Genomic DNA, 21,037 nt, shown 5'->3' on the forward strand with positions numbered 1-21,037 from the left:
CCCCCCCCCCCCTCCCGAGACGGGTCTCGTAGTATGGAAACGTTCCCTAAGTCGAAATACGCACAATAGTGCCATACGAAGAGTGGTCATTTTAAATTGTTTACCATTACGAAAGCAAATGAAATACAAAAATGCATTTTAAATAAGTTGTAGTATTAAAAAAAACCACAGTACATATTCATTTCAAAAATAAAAGAAAGATAGGTAGGTATTTAATTTCCCTTAATACTTTGTAAGACCACATTGTATCGTTAGCATGGAGTTTCATATTACAGCGGACGTCGTCCTGTCTGATCTATTACCATTAAGCTGATTGGTTGTTGACCTCAGAACGTTGGTAACACAATAATATTTAATTTAATTAACAACTGACACGAATGAATGTGACTCACTAAATAGATCATATCGCGTAATTGATAACAGAATAATGAAATTGATTGAACACATTTGCGTTTTCATTGACGATACACTTGTATAATAGTCTCACTCATTCTGTTTGAAAAGACTGAAACAATGATATGTTTTTGTCTACATGTTTCGGCAGTGGCCACCCATGATAGTACAACAATTAATAATTTAATCGTCTGTAGCTATGACTAACAACACTTTCCAGTTGTACAAATAATGCTTAATAAAGGTTATCGCGTATTGCTCCACTCTTCGTCCATCCAACGACGACATTAAGGCTACAACGTGTGCATTCCGCGGCAAGCACGTGGCGGGGCAGTGCCGGGTGAACGAGTAGTGGATCAATGCGCGTTACCCTTAAAGCTTTCAAAAATACAAAGACTTCATTGTATTGGAAATTAATTATACCGAGCTATAACCTCATGATTGAGGTCAACCAAACATGAAATTATAATGTTTATAATAGCGATGCTTAAGTACTGTTAGGAAGAAAATCCGACACTGTGCCGGTGTACTGGCGCAACACTAGCCTTATTAAAATGTCGACGTTTATGTCACCTCACTAATCATTCTGACACTTAACTTTGTAATAAAAGCGCGCCATTCGCACGAAAGGGTTCTAACTAATAATGTCTAAAAGTACAAACTTAAAAAAAAACTTTTATCGTTTATTTTTAATTAGGAACAAAGGTCGATATTATGCATGGTAAATTTTTATCGCGTATTGTTTTTAAAGGTCGACTTAGACAATGTCATTACCACTTCCAATCATAGTGTTGTAAGCGAGCCATGCGACTAACAATGATAAGGTATCATTGAAAATTCCTTACGTTTTTTTTTCTTTTTCTAACTATTTAACGTAAATACTTAGTAACCAGTATCATACTATAACAAATTTAATTTAGAAAACTTGAGACGTAAAACTCTTAAGACTTACCACAAAATAATTGTGCAAATTAAGTCCGAAAGGAGCAAAATCATATCTCAGAAACCGCAAGGATATTTTTTTTCTCTTGTTAAATATAATAATTATATGCACACAAATCCGAAATTCACACGCAAGAAATTAATTAAACTTATAAAATATAAAAGAGGTCTAAATATATATTTTTTTTAATTTTAAATGTGTATAAATAGCACCAGCATTTATATTTTGGAATGCAATATAATCGGGTGAACGTCCTACCTCCATCGTTCGTCGACTTTATGGCGTCTATATTTTTTTCTTTTTTAATAGATATAATCATCCAAACGGTAGTCGTAATTGAAAAATAAAAAAGCGAGTACAAAATTAAATGTTTTGTCATGTTATAGATTAACCACGAAAAAGCTTCTTTTGTATAAAAACGCCTGGACCAATTTGGCCAATTCTTTTTTTAATGTTCGTGATGAAGTTCAAAGATGGATTTTAAGGCGAGAAAAATTCGAATAATTGCCGGGAAACCCTCTAAGAACCTTTCTTTAATCCCGCGCGGACGGAGTCGCGGGCGACAGCTAGTATACATATAAAATGTTATAAAAATCGTTCAAGCTGTTTCGGAGAAATATGGTAACTAATATTGTGACACGAGAATTTAATATATAAAATTAATATTATAGTTTCATGGGTTTTTTCCATTTATAATTTTCATACAAACTAAAACATGACGATACTTCGACTTGTCTGACGTCATATTTCAGTAACAAATGCATAATAAAAATATGGGAAATCTCTTAGTATCAAGATATACGTCAAGGAAAAATATACAAGTAAAGACCTCAGTAAAATAATAAGGTAAAATGAGAGATCAACGAAAATGATTATAATCAGACTCATTTATGTATTATATAAAATTCTCGTGTCACAATTTTCGTTCCGATACTCCTCCGAAAGGGCTTGACCGATTTATATAACATTTTATATGTATATTCACTAAGTCTGAGGGTCGGGTTTAATACCGCGCGGACGCAGTCGCGGGCTACGGCTAGTAGTTTAGAAGTGACAGCATTTTCGTTATAGAAACGCGACTACGCGTAGTAATCGTGACTCAACACTATTCAATATATTCAGTAAGTCGTAAAAACATTTTAAACAGGTAATCACGATAAATATTTATAAACATATATGTATATATGTATATAACAAAATAATAATTATTATTTATCTTACTAACATTATAAATGCAAGTTTATATGAATGGATGAATGGATGGATGGATGTTTCTTAGAAGATATCTCCAGAATGCCTGCATGAATCTCATTGAAATTTGGCATAGATGTAGAACATAAACTAGAACACATAGGTTAATATATTTTTTTTAATTCCGCGCGAACGAAGTATTTAATTAGCTATCACCCGCAGCTAATTAAATATTAATTCTATAAGTTAATTAGTCGCCTATAACTTCTACATATATCCCAAATTTCAGCGAGATCCATGCATGCCTCTGGATATATCTTCTTACAAACTTTTCTATCCATCTAAACTTTTGTATTTATAATATTAGTAAGTAATAAGATAAGCTCCTTTAAATATATCAAAACGACACGAGCCGTTGTTTTATACTGTACATTATTTGCACAATCAACGTGATTGGACAAATATATTCGTAAACAGAAAACTTGCCCTTTTGTACTTTTGCATATTTATAATCGTAATTTTCCACTATTGAAACATTTTGTACGAACTCACGAGAAATAAAAAAAAATCACATATTGCGGCAAAATAAAAAACTTATTTCTTCGCGTACTTTTTTTTAATATAGTTAAAGTTATAGAAGTTCATTATAAAAACGATGTAATAAAGGAAGCAATTGAGGTGCCCTTATGATTTTTTTTTAATTGTCCGGATAAAGTCGCGGTCGTAAAGTTGTATATTTTAAGCATAAATGTGATCATATTACGGTTTATGTACAGAAATAAATATCGATAAAATCATGTGAAGATGTCACAAAAACATCACCTTGTATAAAAAGTTTTGTGAATATTTTTAATGAGGCGATACTTTGATAAGTTATATTCAAGTCAACGGAGCACGGGTCTATATGATAACCTTCATATTAAGGATATCGAACATAGATTAATTAAAATCAAGAATCGATTACGTATTTGAAAATTCGATAAAAATATCTGTGTTTTACATTTGGTCCTTCGAGCCGATTTTTTTTAATTAAATAGCAATAACGAAGGAGTATCTTACCTAAACACAACTAACTGAGAATGTCAGTGGCTCAGAGGTTAGGCACTTGACTTATCAACAGGTTATGGGTTCTAATCCTGCCTAAATTAATATCTTTTTCGATTAACATATGTACATTGTGAAATAAAACATTGTGATGCAACCTGCACATATCTAAGACGAAATACAAAGATATGTGTGAAGTCAACCTGTACTGGACTATGATTGACTTTGGCCTAGTAACCCCTAACTCAGGGTAGGCTGCGAGCCCCTCAGTGGGGACGTATAGCTGATGATGAACTAACCTCATATCTGGAGAGAAGTCGACTGAGCAGGCGTACCCGGCGACCATGTGTCCGCTGAATGTCTTCTTCCTGTTCATCTTGAAGCGATTGAGGGCGCTGAAGACGATGACCTTGTTGTCCATGGACTGGCAGGCCAGCCACTTGCCGTTGGGCGAGGCTGTCACCGCAGGCAGTGAGTGCATCGAGGGGTCCGCGATGTACTTCATATCGACAGGAATGTCCCTGACACACAAATACCGACATTGCATAATGTAGCTTCACACTTCTATTTCATCCTCTAGAAATTCCATTCATTTTTGTAACACAGAAATACTTTGTTTCATTGTTTACATTCTATAAAACTTTCATTTGAAAATGTCAAAATTTAAACGCTCAAATGACAACGAACGCCATTGGCTGAGAATTACCGTTGCCATGGTAACCATTCATCTTTGCTGCTATTGGTTTGCAATTTTTGTCCTTTTCTCGCAATACAATTTTTTTCAATTTACTCACCCCCTAAGTGTAATGGCGTGAAAATATATATTCTAAAGCGTGTTGGAACTATAGAGCTTTGTATTACATAAAGAATTATTCAAAAATATGCCGTGATTGCTACGATTTTGTGTTATAAAGAAGTTCGTAATTAAGATTTCTTATGTTGGTATAGACACAAATTTGTGAAACTCACCATTCCCATACTCTGAGACTCTTGTCATCTGATGTAGTCACAAAGCGTCTGTTCTCATCAACAAAGGTGATTGTATTCACAGCGCCTAAGTGACGGTCATATTCCTGCACCACCTCACCACTCCTTATGTCCCACTGCAAGAAAAATTTCGCATATCAAATATTGACATAATAACTATATTATTAGTAACTGTTGCTAATGGTAACTGAGTGCTATTGACTGTACTCAGTAAGTGTTAGTATAGGGCAAGATTGGGCGACCGACCAGGGCGCCTGAGTCGGATATAATGAGGCGCCCTATTACCCTTGGAAATAATAAATGAATCTTTGGAAGATTTGCCCCGTTACCAAAAAAGGGGGGCGCCACAAAATGTCGCCAAGGGGGGCGCCACAAAATGTCGCCCAGGGCGCCGGTAAAGGTAACACCGGACTTTACTGTACTGTACAAGTATTGTACTAAGGGTACTCTGTAGAAAATCTTTTTAGTAACAGTTACTGACAGTAATTTATGGTAACAGTTACTAACAGCGTGCGTGACATGGTGACAAATAGTAACCATACATTGTATAGGTATATTTTAATTTGTTATTAATCTTATTAATACAATTTAACTTTTTATACAATTCAATATTGTTTGATTAAAATTCGAGTTTATTTATAACTGAGTTATATCAAAAATATGAGAAATGTGACTTACACAGACAATCTTCTTATCCGATGTGCCGGCTACAAAGAGATGCTGTTTATCTGCGTCGGGATGAAACTTTGCACAGTAGGGCACTTTGCGAGACGTGAACCTCGACACACAAGAGCCAGACTCCGTGTCCCATAGCTTTATGTAGCGGTCATATGCTATATACAAACATATATATAAAATCAATCATACAAACAAAAAATATAACATATACATCTCAAGAAGAAGAAGAAAGTAGTAGTAGTAGTTATTTTTTGGGTTTTCTTAATTAATTATAAATAACAAAATTAAAAAAGTACAACACTTATTAACTACGTAAGCTTGGCGATAAAGTTTTATATAAAATCAAATAAAAAAAAATATGAAAAAGCATGTTATCGTTTACACGAGTACTTACCAGCGGAAAGAAATTTATCTCCGGCGTTGTTAAAGTTAACATCTCTGACAGCCTGACGATGTCCGAAGTAGGTGCGCACGCAGCGACGCTCCCCGTACACCTCCCAGATCTATTACACAACAACAAAAGTTCACTAGTGGTTCTATATTTGTGCAAATCTATACATATATATATATATATATATAAAAGAAAGTCGTGTAAGTTACACTATTTATAACTCAATAACAGCTTTACCGATATGCTTGAAAATTGGTGAGGAGGTAGCTTAGAGCCAGGAAACGGAAATAGGATACTATTTATTCATTTTTTTTCGAATTATGCCTTGAAGAGCTGCTTTTAATTTAACTTACTAATATTATAAATGCGAATGTTTAGATGGATGTGATGTGGATGGATGGATGGGTGGGCTATACTAATTAAGTTTATTTATATATCCATGCAGACGGAGTCGCGGGCGACAGCTAGTATTTCAATAAAAATATATTGAGTTGTTGCCCATTCATCAGGTAAATACACATCCATACCAAATTTCTTCAAAATTCATGCAGTTGTTCTGGAGATACTTTCTAACAAGCGTCCATCCATCCATACATTCCCATATGCGGCATTACTCACTGTCACCCGCGACTCGGTACGTTCGGAATTAAAAAAAAGTTCTACATCTTTACCAAATTTGATCAAGATTTGATGAGACACCTCTCTATAAACGAGGACGGAGTCATGGGCGACAGCTAGTAAGATTACCTTGACTCTGCAGTCCATGCCGGCAGAGAGCATGAGGTGTGCGGTGGAGGGCAGCCAGCGCACTGCCGCCACGCCCTTCGTGTGACCCTTCCATGTGTGGATGTGTGCCTGGACACAACGACAAACAAAAAAAAAAGTATTTTCAGTATTTTTACAAATTGACAGATGAACAAATTCCTAGCATATATAAATACTGCATAATGAGTTTAACGGAGCTACTGTGGGTTTCTGAAAACTAAATCTCTTTGTCAAACATATCGTCATTCCTGTCATCTTTAACAAAACATAAATAACAGTATATTTTAAATGGTTTTTATACATTTTGGTCTTAGAAACACATGATTACTGCATTTTCACTGAATACAAACATGAATGAAGACACATAACATCAAATACAACAAACACTTTGGATATCTAGACATGTTGATAAGCAAAAGTAGTCACTTTACATTTCTTTATTCTATTAATTTTTAATCAATAACTCACCTTTGGCAGGAAACATTTATCAGGTGGAGTGTCACTGCGCAACTGAGTTTCACTGCGTGGAACTTCCAGCCAGGATCGTCCTTGATAATCTGTCGCTTGATCCACTAAAATTTTATACAAAAAATCTTATTTTACCACTCAAACAGAAATACCCTAGAATAGATTCCCTAAAATTTGTATAAACAGCAATAATAAGCTTCATCTATGTTCGTCTCCATTGCACCCTCCAGACATCAATCAAAGATTTCTGTTTGTAGGAAATATAAATCAACTAACTGTAGCTCGCAAATCTTTCTGCGGGATTTTAAAAACTTAATTAGCAGCCTATGTGTCCTTTCAGACTATGTTCTACATCTACGCCAAATTTCATCCAGATCCATTGAGGTATTCTGGAGGTTCCTTCTTACAAACATCCATCCATACATTCAAACATTAAGATTTGGAATACTTACAATGAAATATAGATTTCTCCTCCAATGGTTTGTCGTCATCCACTTTGCCTTTCTTTTGTCTCTTTGCCAATATCTCTTGCAATTCCTTTGCTTCCTCACCTTCCGGCTTCATCACTCTTAAACATATAATTAATTATATAAACAAAAAGTTTTACCCCTACACTTTTGTAAAAGTAAATCTGATTTATGCAAACATCAACCTACAATCTCTGCCTATTCCTAATTAGGTGTGGATGCATATTAAAATACTAAATGATACTAAATGATATACCTCTTTTCATCAACATATCCACCCCAGGGTCCAAGAAAACCATTAACATCATTTGGATCGTCATTTTTATTTCTTTTCCGATTGTCTAAAGGTCTCTTCTTTATTGTCTCAAATACAGTTTTACCTTCTGCTTCAACTGGAGCCGCTACCATAGCTGAAACTAAATTAGAACATTGATTACAAAATTATTTTATTATAATTCTCTAGTTTTTATTGATATACTAGCTGTCGCCCGTACCCTCAGAGCGGAATAAAAAAACAACAAAATTAGTAACCTATGTGTTCTTCCAGACTTTGTTCTAGATGTATGCCAAATTTCATCAAGATCCATTCTGCTCTTCTGAAGATACCTTCAAACAAACATCCATTCATCCATCCAGCCATCTAAACATTTGTATTTATAATATTAGTAAGATTTATTGTTAAGCTAGTAACCACTTTAATTTAATGTTTTCCAAATGTAGAGACAAACAAATCTATGTATATACTAACCTACAATAGCATCCCCTGTACCAGTCTCACCATCAGTAGATGGATCAATCGCATAACCATAACTCGCAAAAGTCCTTCTTTGATTTTCAAACTGAAATTCACTTATGTGTGCCTTTTCAACATATCCTGACAGCATATTCCTATTTGCCTTCATCTGCTGAGTTTGAAATGGATTGTCTGGACCAAATGCGGGAGCAAAAAGTTCTTCATATTTTGGATTGTGCATTAGTTCTTGATTGTCTTTGATTAATACCCTAGTGTCATCATTATTCTGTAAAGAGAAAATAAGAGATGTTACAAAACATTACAAAATTGGTTATGTTTGGACAAATACAAATACTGAGTCAAACAATGAAACAGTTGCTTAATTATCTGCATTTAGGTACTCTTGTCCTCTCCCATAGTCTCTCTATAACCGATTTTAAAATGGTTTATTCAGAGTACATTAAGCATGTAGGGCGCTAATAGCAAAATTTATGTTTTTTGTGGAGAAAAAGGGTAGAACTATATATTACCGTCGGAGTCACAACCGGTGCAGCACATATTTGCATCTTTTTAGCCAATGATAGTTTTGGATCTATCGGTTTTAAGTGAGTCAACTCTTCGTTGCTGAATTGTTTACTACTCTCAGAATTGTCATCTCCATCATCCTCAGAACTGCTTCCATAATTCTGTATATTAAGCATTCTGCAGCATGTATTGAGTCGTAACACAGATTATTTTGTTACGATAATTTGAATTTTTGTTTTAATTACAACAACAAAACTTATTTTACATACACATTGTGTTATTAGTATTGCAAAAACATTTTTAATTATGTCAGTGTCATGTCTACAAAGTCATTCAAATGACATGACAAGAATGACAATAACGTTTTGAAATAGTTGTTCTGATCTTAACTTTTGCGTCTTGCTCAGAAATAAAATTAATTTAGAGATGATTAATATGGGTAAAACACAAAGCACAACATAATTCAATTTGCATTGTTTACTAAAATAAGCAGTTTTTGCATAGACCTAACTATCGCACAGATTCAAATCTATGCACAGATTGTCTAGCAACTATTGACAAGATAATCAATGTGAGCAACATTTTGGAAAGAAACAGTCAGGTGATGAGTACTTGTGACAGCACATAAAGATCAATAAAATATTAAAAAAAAATCTTCTAAAATGGCTTTACAAGCAGCAGTTAAGGGTAAACTAATCAGCGTTATTGGAGATGAGGTAATCTTTATATATTTGACTAAATGTTCCTTTTATTCTTTAAACAAAAAGAAAAGTATAAAGCAATTGTTTTCAGCTAACTTCCTTTATGTTTCTGTTTTATTTTATCTACTGCTTATAATTAGGATATTTCGTATATATTTTATGAATTACAGGACACCTGCGTTGGTTTTCTCTTGGGTGGAATCGGAGAAATCAACAAAAACAGACACCCAAATTTCATGGTTGTGGACAAAAGTAAGTTAGAACCTGCCTTTAAGAACTCATTTAATTAATGCTGATGAACTTCTCTATAGTTATCTTCTCTATAATTAAATCTAAAATCTTTGTCTTTTTATGCTAAAATGTTAGGTATTTGGTTTCATTTGGAATTTGAAGTTTCTAAACATAAAGGTTCTAAGACTCTAGAAACCTGTCATTGTAATAGACATTATTTTGACACTTTTAGACACCCCGGTCAGTGAGATTGAAGACTGCTTCAAGCGATTTGTGAAGCGTGATGATATCGACATCATTCTCATCAACCAGAACATAGCTGAGATGATCCGTCATGTGATTGATGCCCACAACTTACCAGTGCCTTCAATATTGGAGATTCCATCCAAGGACCATCCCTATGATGCCAGCAAGGATTCTATCTTACGTCGTGCTAAGGTATAATGCCAATCAATATTCATTCATTTTTTACGTCAAAATGGCAAACAAATATGCGGCCAACCTTTAATCAACGGAAGAGGGGAGGTACAGAAACAGGGTACTACCTATGCTTCCTCTCCTCAGTCGAACTTACTTTCCATTCCCATTCTTTCCTTAAAAGAACAGTTTTGGAAGGGAAAGGGGAATAAATTTAGTGATTAGTTCAATTTTTAACTTGTTACATCACCACTTAACACTTTCACTGTCATTGTAATTTTATTGCATCGAAACATACCGGTCATAGTGGTAGTACTGCATGTTTTAACATTAGTTGTTTGTTAGTCATTTTTATTACACTTTAAGTGGTGATTATAAGTTAAAAACTATATAAGTGGTCTTATTACTTAATGGTAACTAAATTTATTAATAGATGGCGTTATTTTCATTTTTTAAAACATTTAAACAACTTCAAAAAGGAGGAAGTTCTTTTTATTGTTTAATTTTGATTAGCATTATTGTTTTGAGATGTGTGAATTTTATTATTGCAACACAATAATATTTTCAAAGGCAAAGAACAGATTTTCTTGCTCTGGTTTGTTTATATCAACTATTATTAAAATAAGAAAAGGTTTTAACTAAAACAAAACATTTATTGTTATAATTGTGTCATTTTTCTCATGTTTTTCTATTATTCATTTTGTTTTTTAAAACAAAGCTCATTTCAAATTAATCAACTCTTAAATTGAGATGGTATTATAATTCTTATCTTCTGTTTATATCATGATCCTCCTTTGACTATGGGTGACAACTGTCAAATGACTTGCATAAAAACAAAATGTCATCGTTTTTATTGTCTTTGATAAAATATAGACAACAATTTGTTTTATGTGTTGCATCAGTGGAAAATTATGGTAATAAAAACTTGTCATACCTTCATAACTTAATCTGTTCTAACTGTTATTGTGGTTGTTTTAATTTTTTTTGTTATTTACTATACAATCTCGAATTTTAATATTTACGATTGTGAACTAATTAAAAAGTAAACATTTTCAAATATCCTATAACATAAATCCTAAGTGGATCATTCTATCCTATCTTTAACTCTAATTTAAGCATTTATCTATCTTAAACATCAGAAAATTATTTTTGAAAAGTTGGCAACTCATTATTAAATTTTACTGACAAAATAGTGTTGCCATTTTCTGTTTATATTTAAATAAATGAAATATTTTGAAGAATGCTGAGAGAAAGTAATTATGATGTAATCTTCGGCTACTCATGAATAATATACTAAGCTTAAAAACTATTTAGTCATACAAATTATTACATCTATGATGTAGGTCTAATATACTCGGTATCTCCTAGTACTTAGCTTATCAGAAGTGAAGTTTGACAAATTACATGACCCAATATTGGGGTTGCCATTTATTTAGGTCTTATATTAGATCATGGAATGTTTGTTAATTTATTTTTATTTTACTTACAAAAGAAGATTAAATAAAATTTGAGTAGTGCAGTTTGCACTTACACTAGAACAAATCGTGTTGTACATATTGATTGTGTAGTCATAGTGTTTATGGTGTTACTTATAATTTTATCTTTTATTTACAGGGCATGTTCAACCCAGATGATTTGGTACGCTAAAAAAAACTTTATTGCATGGTTCTTTACCTGTTCCATTTACAACAGATTGGCACATGTAAATATGCCCAAAACAAAAGGAAGAAATCAACTAACACCTAATAAGTAACCTGTTTTTATTTTTCAACTCTCATAAGTCTGTCAATGTGTGCAATTTTTCAACTAAACTCGTTTGATATTTGAACCTAACACATTCCACTATAAATTTATTTTAATGAAATTATTTAATTATTACCATACTGCAATAATTTCGAAGCATTTAAATATAGATAAATTATTGAAATATGTAATATTGTTAACTATTGAAAATACTTATTTAAATCTTGTATAGAGTTAAAACTGTATTATAGAATATTACCATAAAGTTTGTGTTTTATTTTTTTCCTGAATTGAAATGTCAGTGTGTGTTGCATGTGTCTATGGCAAGATGTGTGCTCTTTGACGTGCAGTGTGCTATAAATGAAGCTTGCAATTTTTTGTGTTGGAGTTTTAAGGTTAGTAGATGACATAAAAAATCATTAACTAGATTTTTTTTTAATTTCCAGTCAATGTTTGGAGCTGATAACTACAGTACTTGATTAACTTTTAATATATTAGATAATGTTGCCATACTGTTATCACATGTATATTTTAATTCTACTTGTATATTAGAAATAAAAATACTAAATAAATTTTAATCACTTTATTTACAAATATTTATTAACAACTTATACATAGTAATACTATATGCACAAATATTTAGTATTGTATCTGTGCCTACACATATGTCAATTGAACATAGATTAAAATATTAACATTTACCCATTATTTGGTTTTTGTAAGAGTTAAGTACCCGTAATAAAGAAAACACATAGATCTTAGCCGTTAGAATGCGATACCGACATGATTCAGTGGTCTAGAACATTCTAAACCGAATCGCATTACTAAATAAGAGAGGACAATACAAAGCAAAAATAAAACGTTAATTTGGTGGGTTGTATTTTCCTCTCTGTGGTAATTTAAGACATCGCCGTGGACTAATTGTCAGGAGAACCGTCGCGTTACTTGTTTAGTCGTCAAATTCCGCGACATCATTTTCAGCCTTTTTGTGTCCCACCCAGTCCCATTTTGAGTAATGTAGTTTTGTTTTCTTGAATTTTGGATTTTTCGACGTTATACGAACGAAAACTCTCCGACCGAAGAGTGGTTGTAGTTGTCGGAAGTTGTCAACGAGAGGCAGGTTAAGGTTTGAAAGAAGGCCACGGAAATTGTCCATCTAAAAGATAAAGACGATTGTCAAATAATGCGACAGATAAAAAAAAAGTCGAATTATAGTTTCTTCCTAATTCAAAGCTAGCCATAGTTAAAATCAAATGATAATGTAGTAAACAAAGCAAAATATAACTTGACGTTTCCTATTCTGTATACGAAGATATATGGTAAAATATGTTTTCTCTAAAATCCTTGACATAAATTTAAATAATTTTGGTAGCAAAAAATCCGAAACGTATCGCCAAACAAATATTATTGACCTTCGAATAGAGTTTGAAAAATAAGTCTTTTTTATTATTGTACAAAGTTCTGTATCGCAAATACCTAATATATTTGTATGTCCGTAAAATACAAAAGTAACAAAGTAAGAAACCTAATAAAAGTGCGCACCTTTAGTGGAGTAATATTCGGATTTTGAATCATTCATTTGTATGTTATCTCTACATTTACCCTACTTTAAAAGATCTGTTAAAACATCAAAAGTAATGAAATAACATACCTGGAACACGGAGATCGGTAGATAGTCAGAGAATATGACCCACGTGACAGCCTCAGCGCACGGGGGCGTGGTCAGCGAGCCTTTGTACGTGTAGAAGCGTTCAGTGTCCAGGCCTGACAGGATAGAAGAGAGGGAGAACGTATGGGGGAGTTGCATGCTTGTGTTGAAGTTCTCAATAGCGGATAGATTCTTCACAATCGGCGTTAGAAGTTTGGCGTCGAATTCCACGACCTGAAAATGAACGTTGAGTATATTTACTCTGTCGCCAACGACTCTGTCCGCGCTTGATAAAATAAAAATATAGTAGCCTATGTGTTCTTCCAGACTGTGTTCTATATCCATGCCAAATTTCATCGAGATCCGTTGAGTCGTTCCGGAGATACCATCTAACAAACATCTATCCATTCAAAAATTCGCATTTATAATATTAGTAAGATTCAAATTTGATTTTTAAATGCCAAATCTCCGAAACCGAAAAAGTAACGTCCTCTAGTGTATAAATAAAGTACAAAGTCAATCACCTGATAGAAGAAAGCAAGGACACAAAGACCGTCAGGATGCTGTAACGCCTCAGCAAGACTCCGGTATTTCTTGTTCCTATGTATGATGTGCATCTCCAGCGGCAGGCGCATGTCGTTGAGCGTGTGCTCCGAGCCGCGGTTGTTCTTATCGCCCCAGTGGAAGTGGAAGCTTTCAATCTCATATTCATTGTCTAACGGACCACCGAAGATGTAAGGTAGACGGAAACCTTTCTTTTCCTCTTCAGATGAGTACTTCGGGATAGTTAATGCCACTGTAAAAAGTAAGTTTGTTTTGCAACACCAATTCATAACTGTGAAGTGTGACTTTTATAAGTAAGTAAACTTCATTGTTCCTGATTGAATTTTGTTCACATGATAAGATAGCTGAAGCCACTGCCTGTCCCCCTCTTTCATAAACACTCGGCAACCAGATTATGCGCCATTCCTGATTATTATCTATCCTAATTTTCATCCAGATTCGTCCAGCCGTTGTGGAGTTACATCGTAAAAAAACAATGCATACATACAAACTAACCACCGTTGTTGTATTGTTTGGTGAGTTAAGGATTATGTGTTTTTTGATTACCTGAGTGACCATTGTTGGTTATAGTCAAGGGCCCCGGCAGTGGATTCTGGTAGCCGACCAGCTCCATGGCGGGAATAGAGATGGGTATGGCCTGACGCGCCGCAATAGCAATAGGCGACTGTTGCCGGCCACCGCACGCCGGGTGCAACACCGCCCAACGCCGCTGATCTGACGCTCTGTATCCCCAGCCCATTACTAAGGACACTGCACAAAGAAATAAACGTTTAACAGGCTGTATGGCGTGGCTCTATCCAGGTGGAGTTTAAAAAAAACTGAGTAAATAGTTGCATTTTAAAATATGTAGTTATCATGTGAAGAACAAGAACACTATGTTTCGAGAATAAATGAATTAGTGAAGCATAAATCTTCTCAAATGCAATAAAAATTCAGCATGCAAATAGTATTTTAAAGTGCATTCCAAATAATTAATTGCATGTCAGTCGTTTAAACTAGCTATTTAAGATGTCCTAAAGAATAGCAAATTAGTGTTTGCCGCCAATTTATACCCGTACCATAGACAATGGCTACGTGTCATGTATCCGAATAACTTAATTAAGTTAAAAAAAGCGCGGCAATAAATTTAACTATCGGCGCTGATTTATAATTCTCCTTTGTTAGCTGTTAACTAGGATTTTATAAATTACAAAGCTATTTTTGCAATGCCATCCGTCAAATTATACAAATCTATGCAAATTTGTTGTTCAAGTTTGGTCTTGAATTTTAGAATAGTTCGAACCGAGAACACAGATTATTGATTTTTGCTACACTAGAACCGAGTAACATATTGCTTTTAACTTATTCAAGATTGATTAAAATAAGATACAAAGTAAATTTATTAATTTTAATAACCAGACTACCTCATAATGCTTTTCGTATATACCAGGACCAGATTTACCCAGGGGTACAAGGTATGAGGGGCCTTAAGAAAGGCAGACACAGGGTCATGAAGGGTATCAGCCTTTTAAATATGTAATTCAATATTATTGTTTGTTATTTTTCTGAACAAGCAACCAACAGATGAGTTCACCAATGCAGTACAATCAAAGACAAAGATTTGTAATTACGTTTCTACGCAAACGAGAAACGAATGCTGCTGTATTTTACTAACAACTAGCTGTCGCCCGGGACTCCGGTATTAAAAAAAAAACTATTGGTCGCAGCGTAATTTTACATGGCATAAAGCTTTCCACTATAAATAGACTATCCAACGAAAAAAAAGATTTTTTCAAATCGGACCAGTAGTTCCTGAGATTAGCGCTTTTAAACAAACTATTCCGCTTTATAATATTATTATAGATAATAGCTTTTAGTCTCTTATAATGCTAATATATTAGATAGTATGCATAGGTGATTGTTAATTACCTGATCATATTCATTTAGAAGCTAGAAAATGAGCCTCGGTAAATACGTCTATTTTAATTCGGGTCAACGTTTCATGTACATCATTGTTTGTATAATCTGTGTTATTATATCAGCAGGCAATGTTTATTAAACGTATTGTCATAACTTGTGTTAACATATGAAAATTTACAATGAGATCTTTTAAGATGTTCGTTTTGTTTTTTGATTACGTAATTTTATTTTGAAATAATTACATATTTACTTACTATTTATATTAGTAATATTAGACGGACTGAATATTACTGAGATCATGCGTTTGCCACTTTTTTCTACAAGAAATGATATTTTTTAAATAAAACATTTATAAAACCATTATAACCAGTCACTACAAATGAAAACTTGCCTTTAAAATGTGTATTATATTCCCTATGCGCTGCAAAATGACATATTTTGTCCAAAAATATTAACAAGAAAAATATAAAAAAACTTGCCATATACATCAATCAACCTCCATTAGAAACGATACGAAAAAAAAAATTAAAAAGTTTCTCAATTGATTAATTACATATGTCGAGTGATTCTAATCATTTGCTCACCTATAATTAACATGAATTAAAAATAAAATGGATCCATAACATAATGTTCACATAATAAAAAAATACTAGAATCTCGTAAGTCTAAACATCCATAAAAGCTAAATTGATTGCATTAAAAATCAGTGAATTGTGAAATAAATCCAATTAGTTCAAATTTTATTTGATGCGTCTTGTTTCATTTCTAATTCAGACTCTTGTGGATATCATTTTAAAAAAAAGTGACTGACGAGTAAATTAAATTAATTTAATATTGAATTTCAGGAACAGAAAATATAAAATCTAATTTAATCCAAGACATTAAACAGGACATTCAAGGTACCGATAAAAAAGGCGCTAAAAGAAAAGGCGCCAGTGGACTGTCAAAATAAAATTATTGTTGTTCGATGTCGTTCAAAATTAAAATATCTTTTTGTATGGACAAGAAAAAAACGCCAAAAAGAAATCTCTCTGTACTTTCTTCAAGTGGTTTCAGTGTTTTTTTTATTCAATTGAAAAACAGTTAAGTTTTGGTCAGGTGTTTTGACAATGTGCACAAAATGTTTATTGAAGGCAAGTGTCATTCGAACTCGTAGATATTTTAAAATTGTCTTCACCCTGGTTGCAAATAATTAAGATGGCGATGTTACCTTTTACCTTTGAACTATGAACCCTACATTTTGTATAAATTAGCTTCAGTTAAAAAAGATTTAAGTTCAATTTATTTTACCTGTAATACTCTTTTAAAATGACATCCATTGTTTATTGTATAAAACAACGTAAGTCACGCCCGTTATCCAGACGGGTAGGCAAAGACCACGGACCTACATTTGGCGTGGTCCTGACACACCTCTTTCGTTTCTACATTCATATGTCTACGCATACATCATTATTTTAGGCGAATTCTAATCGTTAATGAAGTATGATTAAATTATTCAAGTGGAAAAAAGAATAAAAAAACTCTTAATGAATTTATAAATATTTATAAAATCAATTTTCTAAACAAAACTACTGACTACAATATGTTATTATTGTAAAACTAATAACAGTCCTTCTATTATGAATGAAAGTGATCAAGCTGAGTTATTGTTGGTTAAAATACCAACAACTAAGACTAAAAACTAAAAGAATACGGACGGCCATGACGGTTATGGTAAGGTTTGCTTAAAAAAGGTTTTAATAATCATTTTCTATATTAAATGTAATCTAGGGTAAAGTTTGAGGAGCATTAAAAAAAAGTAGTAAATTACAATCGGATATTTGTTAAATGTCTTTGTTAGACTTATGACATTTATAATAATAGTACTGGCCACTAATTTGAAAAGCAGGAACTATTTAGATAATAGATGAGATGACAATAATCGTAAAAAAGAATGTGTTGATTTTGGAAAAATGAAAATTTTCATTTCTTGCACAAATTATTCAGTAAATTAGATCGATGGAAAGAGAGCAATAAAAAAAATTACATTACCAATGCTGCCATTGATTATATTTTAATTTTTTTTTTAGTATCTTCTTAGAAAATAATTCTAAAATTCATGGTCACTCTTATAGATAAGAGATGAATTGATAGACGTAATTTAGAGCAGAACGCCTGTATGTACGTTTACATTCTATACCCTATTATCTATTAGAGATAAGTTCGTGACAAATCTCAGATAGTGATTTTCTAACATCAATTATCGCATATGATAAATGCATTAAGTGAGATGAAAATCGCAAACATTGTCGACCTTTGCGTGAAGTATTGGACCTACATTTTGAGGTTAGCTTTGTGTGTTGCTATCATTATTGTGTTTATTTAATTTTGATTACCTTATTTAGCACTTGCGTACTCTGACCTTTTTTTGTTATAAATATCTTTTTGGTTACCAAGTATCTTACCTAAAACCTATCCAATCCAACATGTTTACACCCCGTTGTCTTTATTCAAGATTAACTTGCAAAGATAACGAAACAAAAGAAAACGAACGAAAAAAACTCTGCCCATACACATCTGTCACAAGCTAAAGAGTTTTTGGCATTACCTAGGTTTAATAGACAATACGGAATCAAAAGAAAAGGAAAAGAATCTCCAATTAATCTTCTCACCATTTCTAAAATTGTTTTTTAATTATTTCAAACGCCTCTTATACAGTATGTATACACACGTAAATTATAACAATTACTCTGTAATATTCTGACATACAAGTTTAGAGCGAGAAGTGGTCCCAATGGGCAAAAAACAAAGAAATTGTAGTTACAATTTAATCAAAGTTTTGTGTCGGAATAAAAGAGAAGGAAATAGGACTGGGTCAACATATTGTTTACACGATCAATTATTGGGGATTTCACTTATTACTTCCATCTTTATCCTATCATCTTTCACACAATCCATCCACCTCATCTTAATTCTTCCTCTTCAAAAACAATAACATTGTAATAAACATTACGTTCAATACATGTCGACCGCCTCTTTATTATACGTCCATCAATAATTACATGACGTAAAAAAGAGCAAAAAAAAACTAAAAAAAATCATCTTCCATTTTCCGAGAGTTTTCCGCCTTGACCACCAGTCTAGTAGTAGTCGCTCTAGTAGCGTTGGTCATAAAGAATTTCTATTTGGTTTTAATTTTTTATTAATGTTTTTTATCTACATTTGAATAACAACGGGAAGCTGATATGAATACATTTGGCTTAATTATTTTAAAAAGAAATTATAAAAATACCATTCGCAATATTTATAAGAAGTTTTTTCATACTTTATAAATCTTTCGCTGATTATTACAATGATAAGGAATAATTTTTATAACATAAATATCAAAACATCTCGATATAGCACATGCATTAGATTTTTTTTTCTTAAACGTTCTTCGCTCCATAGTTTTGTTTATTCAATACTGACTGTTCCAGTCGGATGTTTTTGCGATCCGAGCGGTTCGGTTGTACGCAGAGTATGCAAACTGCAACAACTCGTCTTATACTTTTGTGTTTCATTTTTAATATCAAAGTTTTAGAAATTCAATGCCCGTGTATTCATAACTTCTATTTCAAAGACTCTAACTATCGTATTCTTCGCCATATTTAGGATTCATAATCACTTTGTGTTATTCAGATCAATCCTATTGCTTTTTTAATATTTGAATATTATTTTTGTTAAAAGGATATATATTTCTTCTTCAAAAAATTTACTATTATTTCCTACCTTTTAATATTAATGCAGAAAAATAATTATTAACGAGATAATAAAAAAAATTCGTACACCGTAATTTTTTATTCACTGTAGTTCATTATTTTAACCGTCTGTTTCTAAATTTAAAAAATCTTGAAATTTATTTTTAAAATTATAAAACGTCGACCGAATTATCAAATTCCACAGCACTGAAAAAAAAAAGTAAAAACTAAAACTCACCGTTTACCGCCAAAATTGCTATGACAGATGATATGAGATGCTTCATTATAAAAATTAAAAAAAAAGTTTTAATAAAAATTAAAGGAAATAAATGTACGTTCAGGTATGCTTGCTGCCGTGGTGCTTGCAGTTTATATACTACAGTTTGCGCTGCGGCGAGCCGCGCTTTCAATGGCCCAACGCGTCATAGCCGTGAGAACTAACCCTAAAATGCCACTACACATTTTCCTTTTGGATTTTTCTGCACACAGCATATAGGTAGACCAAATTATTATTTTTCTTTATTTCTGATTCCACAATTTATTGGATTTTAGGAGATATTGAAAAGGAGTTTGCACTTTGACTAATGAGACTAAATTTCTGACAATACCAAATCAATTTTTTTCGAACCATTAGTTGTTACTTGTCGGGGGTACGAAGCGATTACTCTCAGATCTGGAAATTCTCGTGAAGGGAATAAGTACCTTTATTATGTTATATTTACTTCTGTTTATTTAAACGTGATTCCACATCATGATAATTGTTTATTTGTTTCTTGGATTTATTACATTACGATTTATAAATTCTTCAATAGGTTTTAATGCCATCTGGTAAGATGACTATTTTATTAATACATAATACAAAAAAAAACACAAAAATAACAATTTTAAAAACGAATAATTTCTGTGTTTATGAATGCGAAAAACTGGAACTCATTACGCATGTTTATCGAATCGATTAAAAATCGTCGTATTACAAATGTGTTACTAAGCTGTTGAACTAATTTGTAAGATAGCATCTCTGTTGCATTATTTTTTTCAGCGGATAATTAAAAGTGTATGATTATCTAAAATTCAGTTGGTCACATTTGGTTCGTGTGGCATTCAAAGTGTTGAGGGCTGATCGCCCAACGGGCCAAATACTCTGAACAATAGATGATAACATAGCAATAACTCCCTGAGATGATATAAGTTATAGAGCCACCGTCCAAACATGCCATTGATTAGAATCATAATAAATAATATCATCGTTGAACAAAATTAAAACATCGCAAGGACATCATCAGACGATGTAATAATAGTTATTTTATAATACGACTAACTGGTGCACGTGAAATTACTTTCCGCGGAAAATAAACTACTAAGTAACTATTTAATTGTATCATTTTAGAATTTTTCTTTATTAGATCAAACGACATCTACAGACTTTTGGTCCGTTTTCTTGCACACATCCCTTACGCTAAATTACAATAGTGAGTTTCTTTTTTTTATTTCTATTAACAACAACATGTGGTCCAGGAGGCAGTAGGCATTTGA

General features: G+C 32.8%; 3 protein-coding genes across 3 annotated transcripts in view; 1 reads left to right on the forward strand and 2 right to left on the reverse strand.

Moving 5' to 3' along the window:
- Positions 1-8,905, reverse strand: part of LOC106120849 (pre-mRNA-processing factor 17) — a 21,787-nt gene extending 12,882 nt beyond the window's left edge. The window contains exons 1-10 of the mRNA XM_013316317.1: positions 8,591-8,905; positions 8,076-8,346; positions 7,584-7,743; positions 7,313-7,428; positions 6,861-6,964; positions 6,375-6,482; positions 5,631-5,739; positions 5,237-5,391; positions 4,541-4,674; positions 3,871-4,092 (exon numbers count right to left, since the gene is read on the reverse strand). Coding sequence (XP_013171771.1) covers positions 3,871-4,092; positions 4,541-4,674; positions 5,237-5,391; positions 5,631-5,739; positions 6,375-6,482; positions 6,861-6,964; positions 7,313-7,428; positions 7,584-7,743; positions 8,076-8,346; positions 8,591-8,761 — 1,550 coding nt within the window. The 5' untranslated portion in view covers positions 8,762-8,905. The remainder of the gene's footprint in view (positions 1-3,870; positions 4,093-4,540; positions 4,675-5,236; positions 5,392-5,630; positions 5,740-6,374; positions 6,483-6,860; positions 6,965-7,312; positions 7,429-7,583; positions 7,744-8,075; positions 8,347-8,590) is intronic.
- Positions 8,906-9,167: 262 nt separating this feature from the next.
- Vha14-1 (V-type proton ATPase subunit Vha14-1) lies at positions 9,168-12,255 on the forward strand. The gene is made up of 5 exons (XM_013316426.1): positions 9,168-9,301; positions 9,457-9,538; positions 9,750-9,955; positions 11,549-11,572; positions 12,124-12,255. The coding sequence occupies exons 1-5, from the start codon at positions 9,248-9,250 to the stop codon at positions 12,154-12,156; spliced, it is 399 nt and encodes a 132-aa protein (XP_013171880.1). The 5' UTR covers positions 9,168-9,247; the 3' UTR covers positions 12,157-12,255.
- On the reverse strand, positions 12,246-19,866 carry CAH9 (Carbonic anhydrase 9). The gene is made up of 5 exons (XM_013316417.1): positions 19,743-19,866; positions 14,436-14,639; positions 13,850-14,121; positions 13,329-13,559; positions 12,246-12,833 (listed from the first exon to the last, which is right to left on the reverse strand). The coding sequence occupies exons 1-5, from the start codon at positions 19,786-19,788 to the stop codon at positions 12,627-12,629; spliced, it is 960 nt and encodes a 319-aa protein (XP_013171871.1). The 5' UTR covers positions 19,789-19,866; the 3' UTR covers positions 12,246-12,626.
- Positions 19,867-21,037: the final 1,171 nt, after the last annotated feature.

Source organism: Papilio xuthus, unplaced genomic scaffold (genome assembly GCF_000836235.2).
Source record: "Papilio xuthus unplaced genomic scaffold, Pxut_1.1 DF829129.1, whole genome shotgun sequence".
NCBI lineage: Eukaryota > Metazoa > Arthropoda > Insecta > Lepidoptera > Papilionidae > Papilio > Papilio xuthus.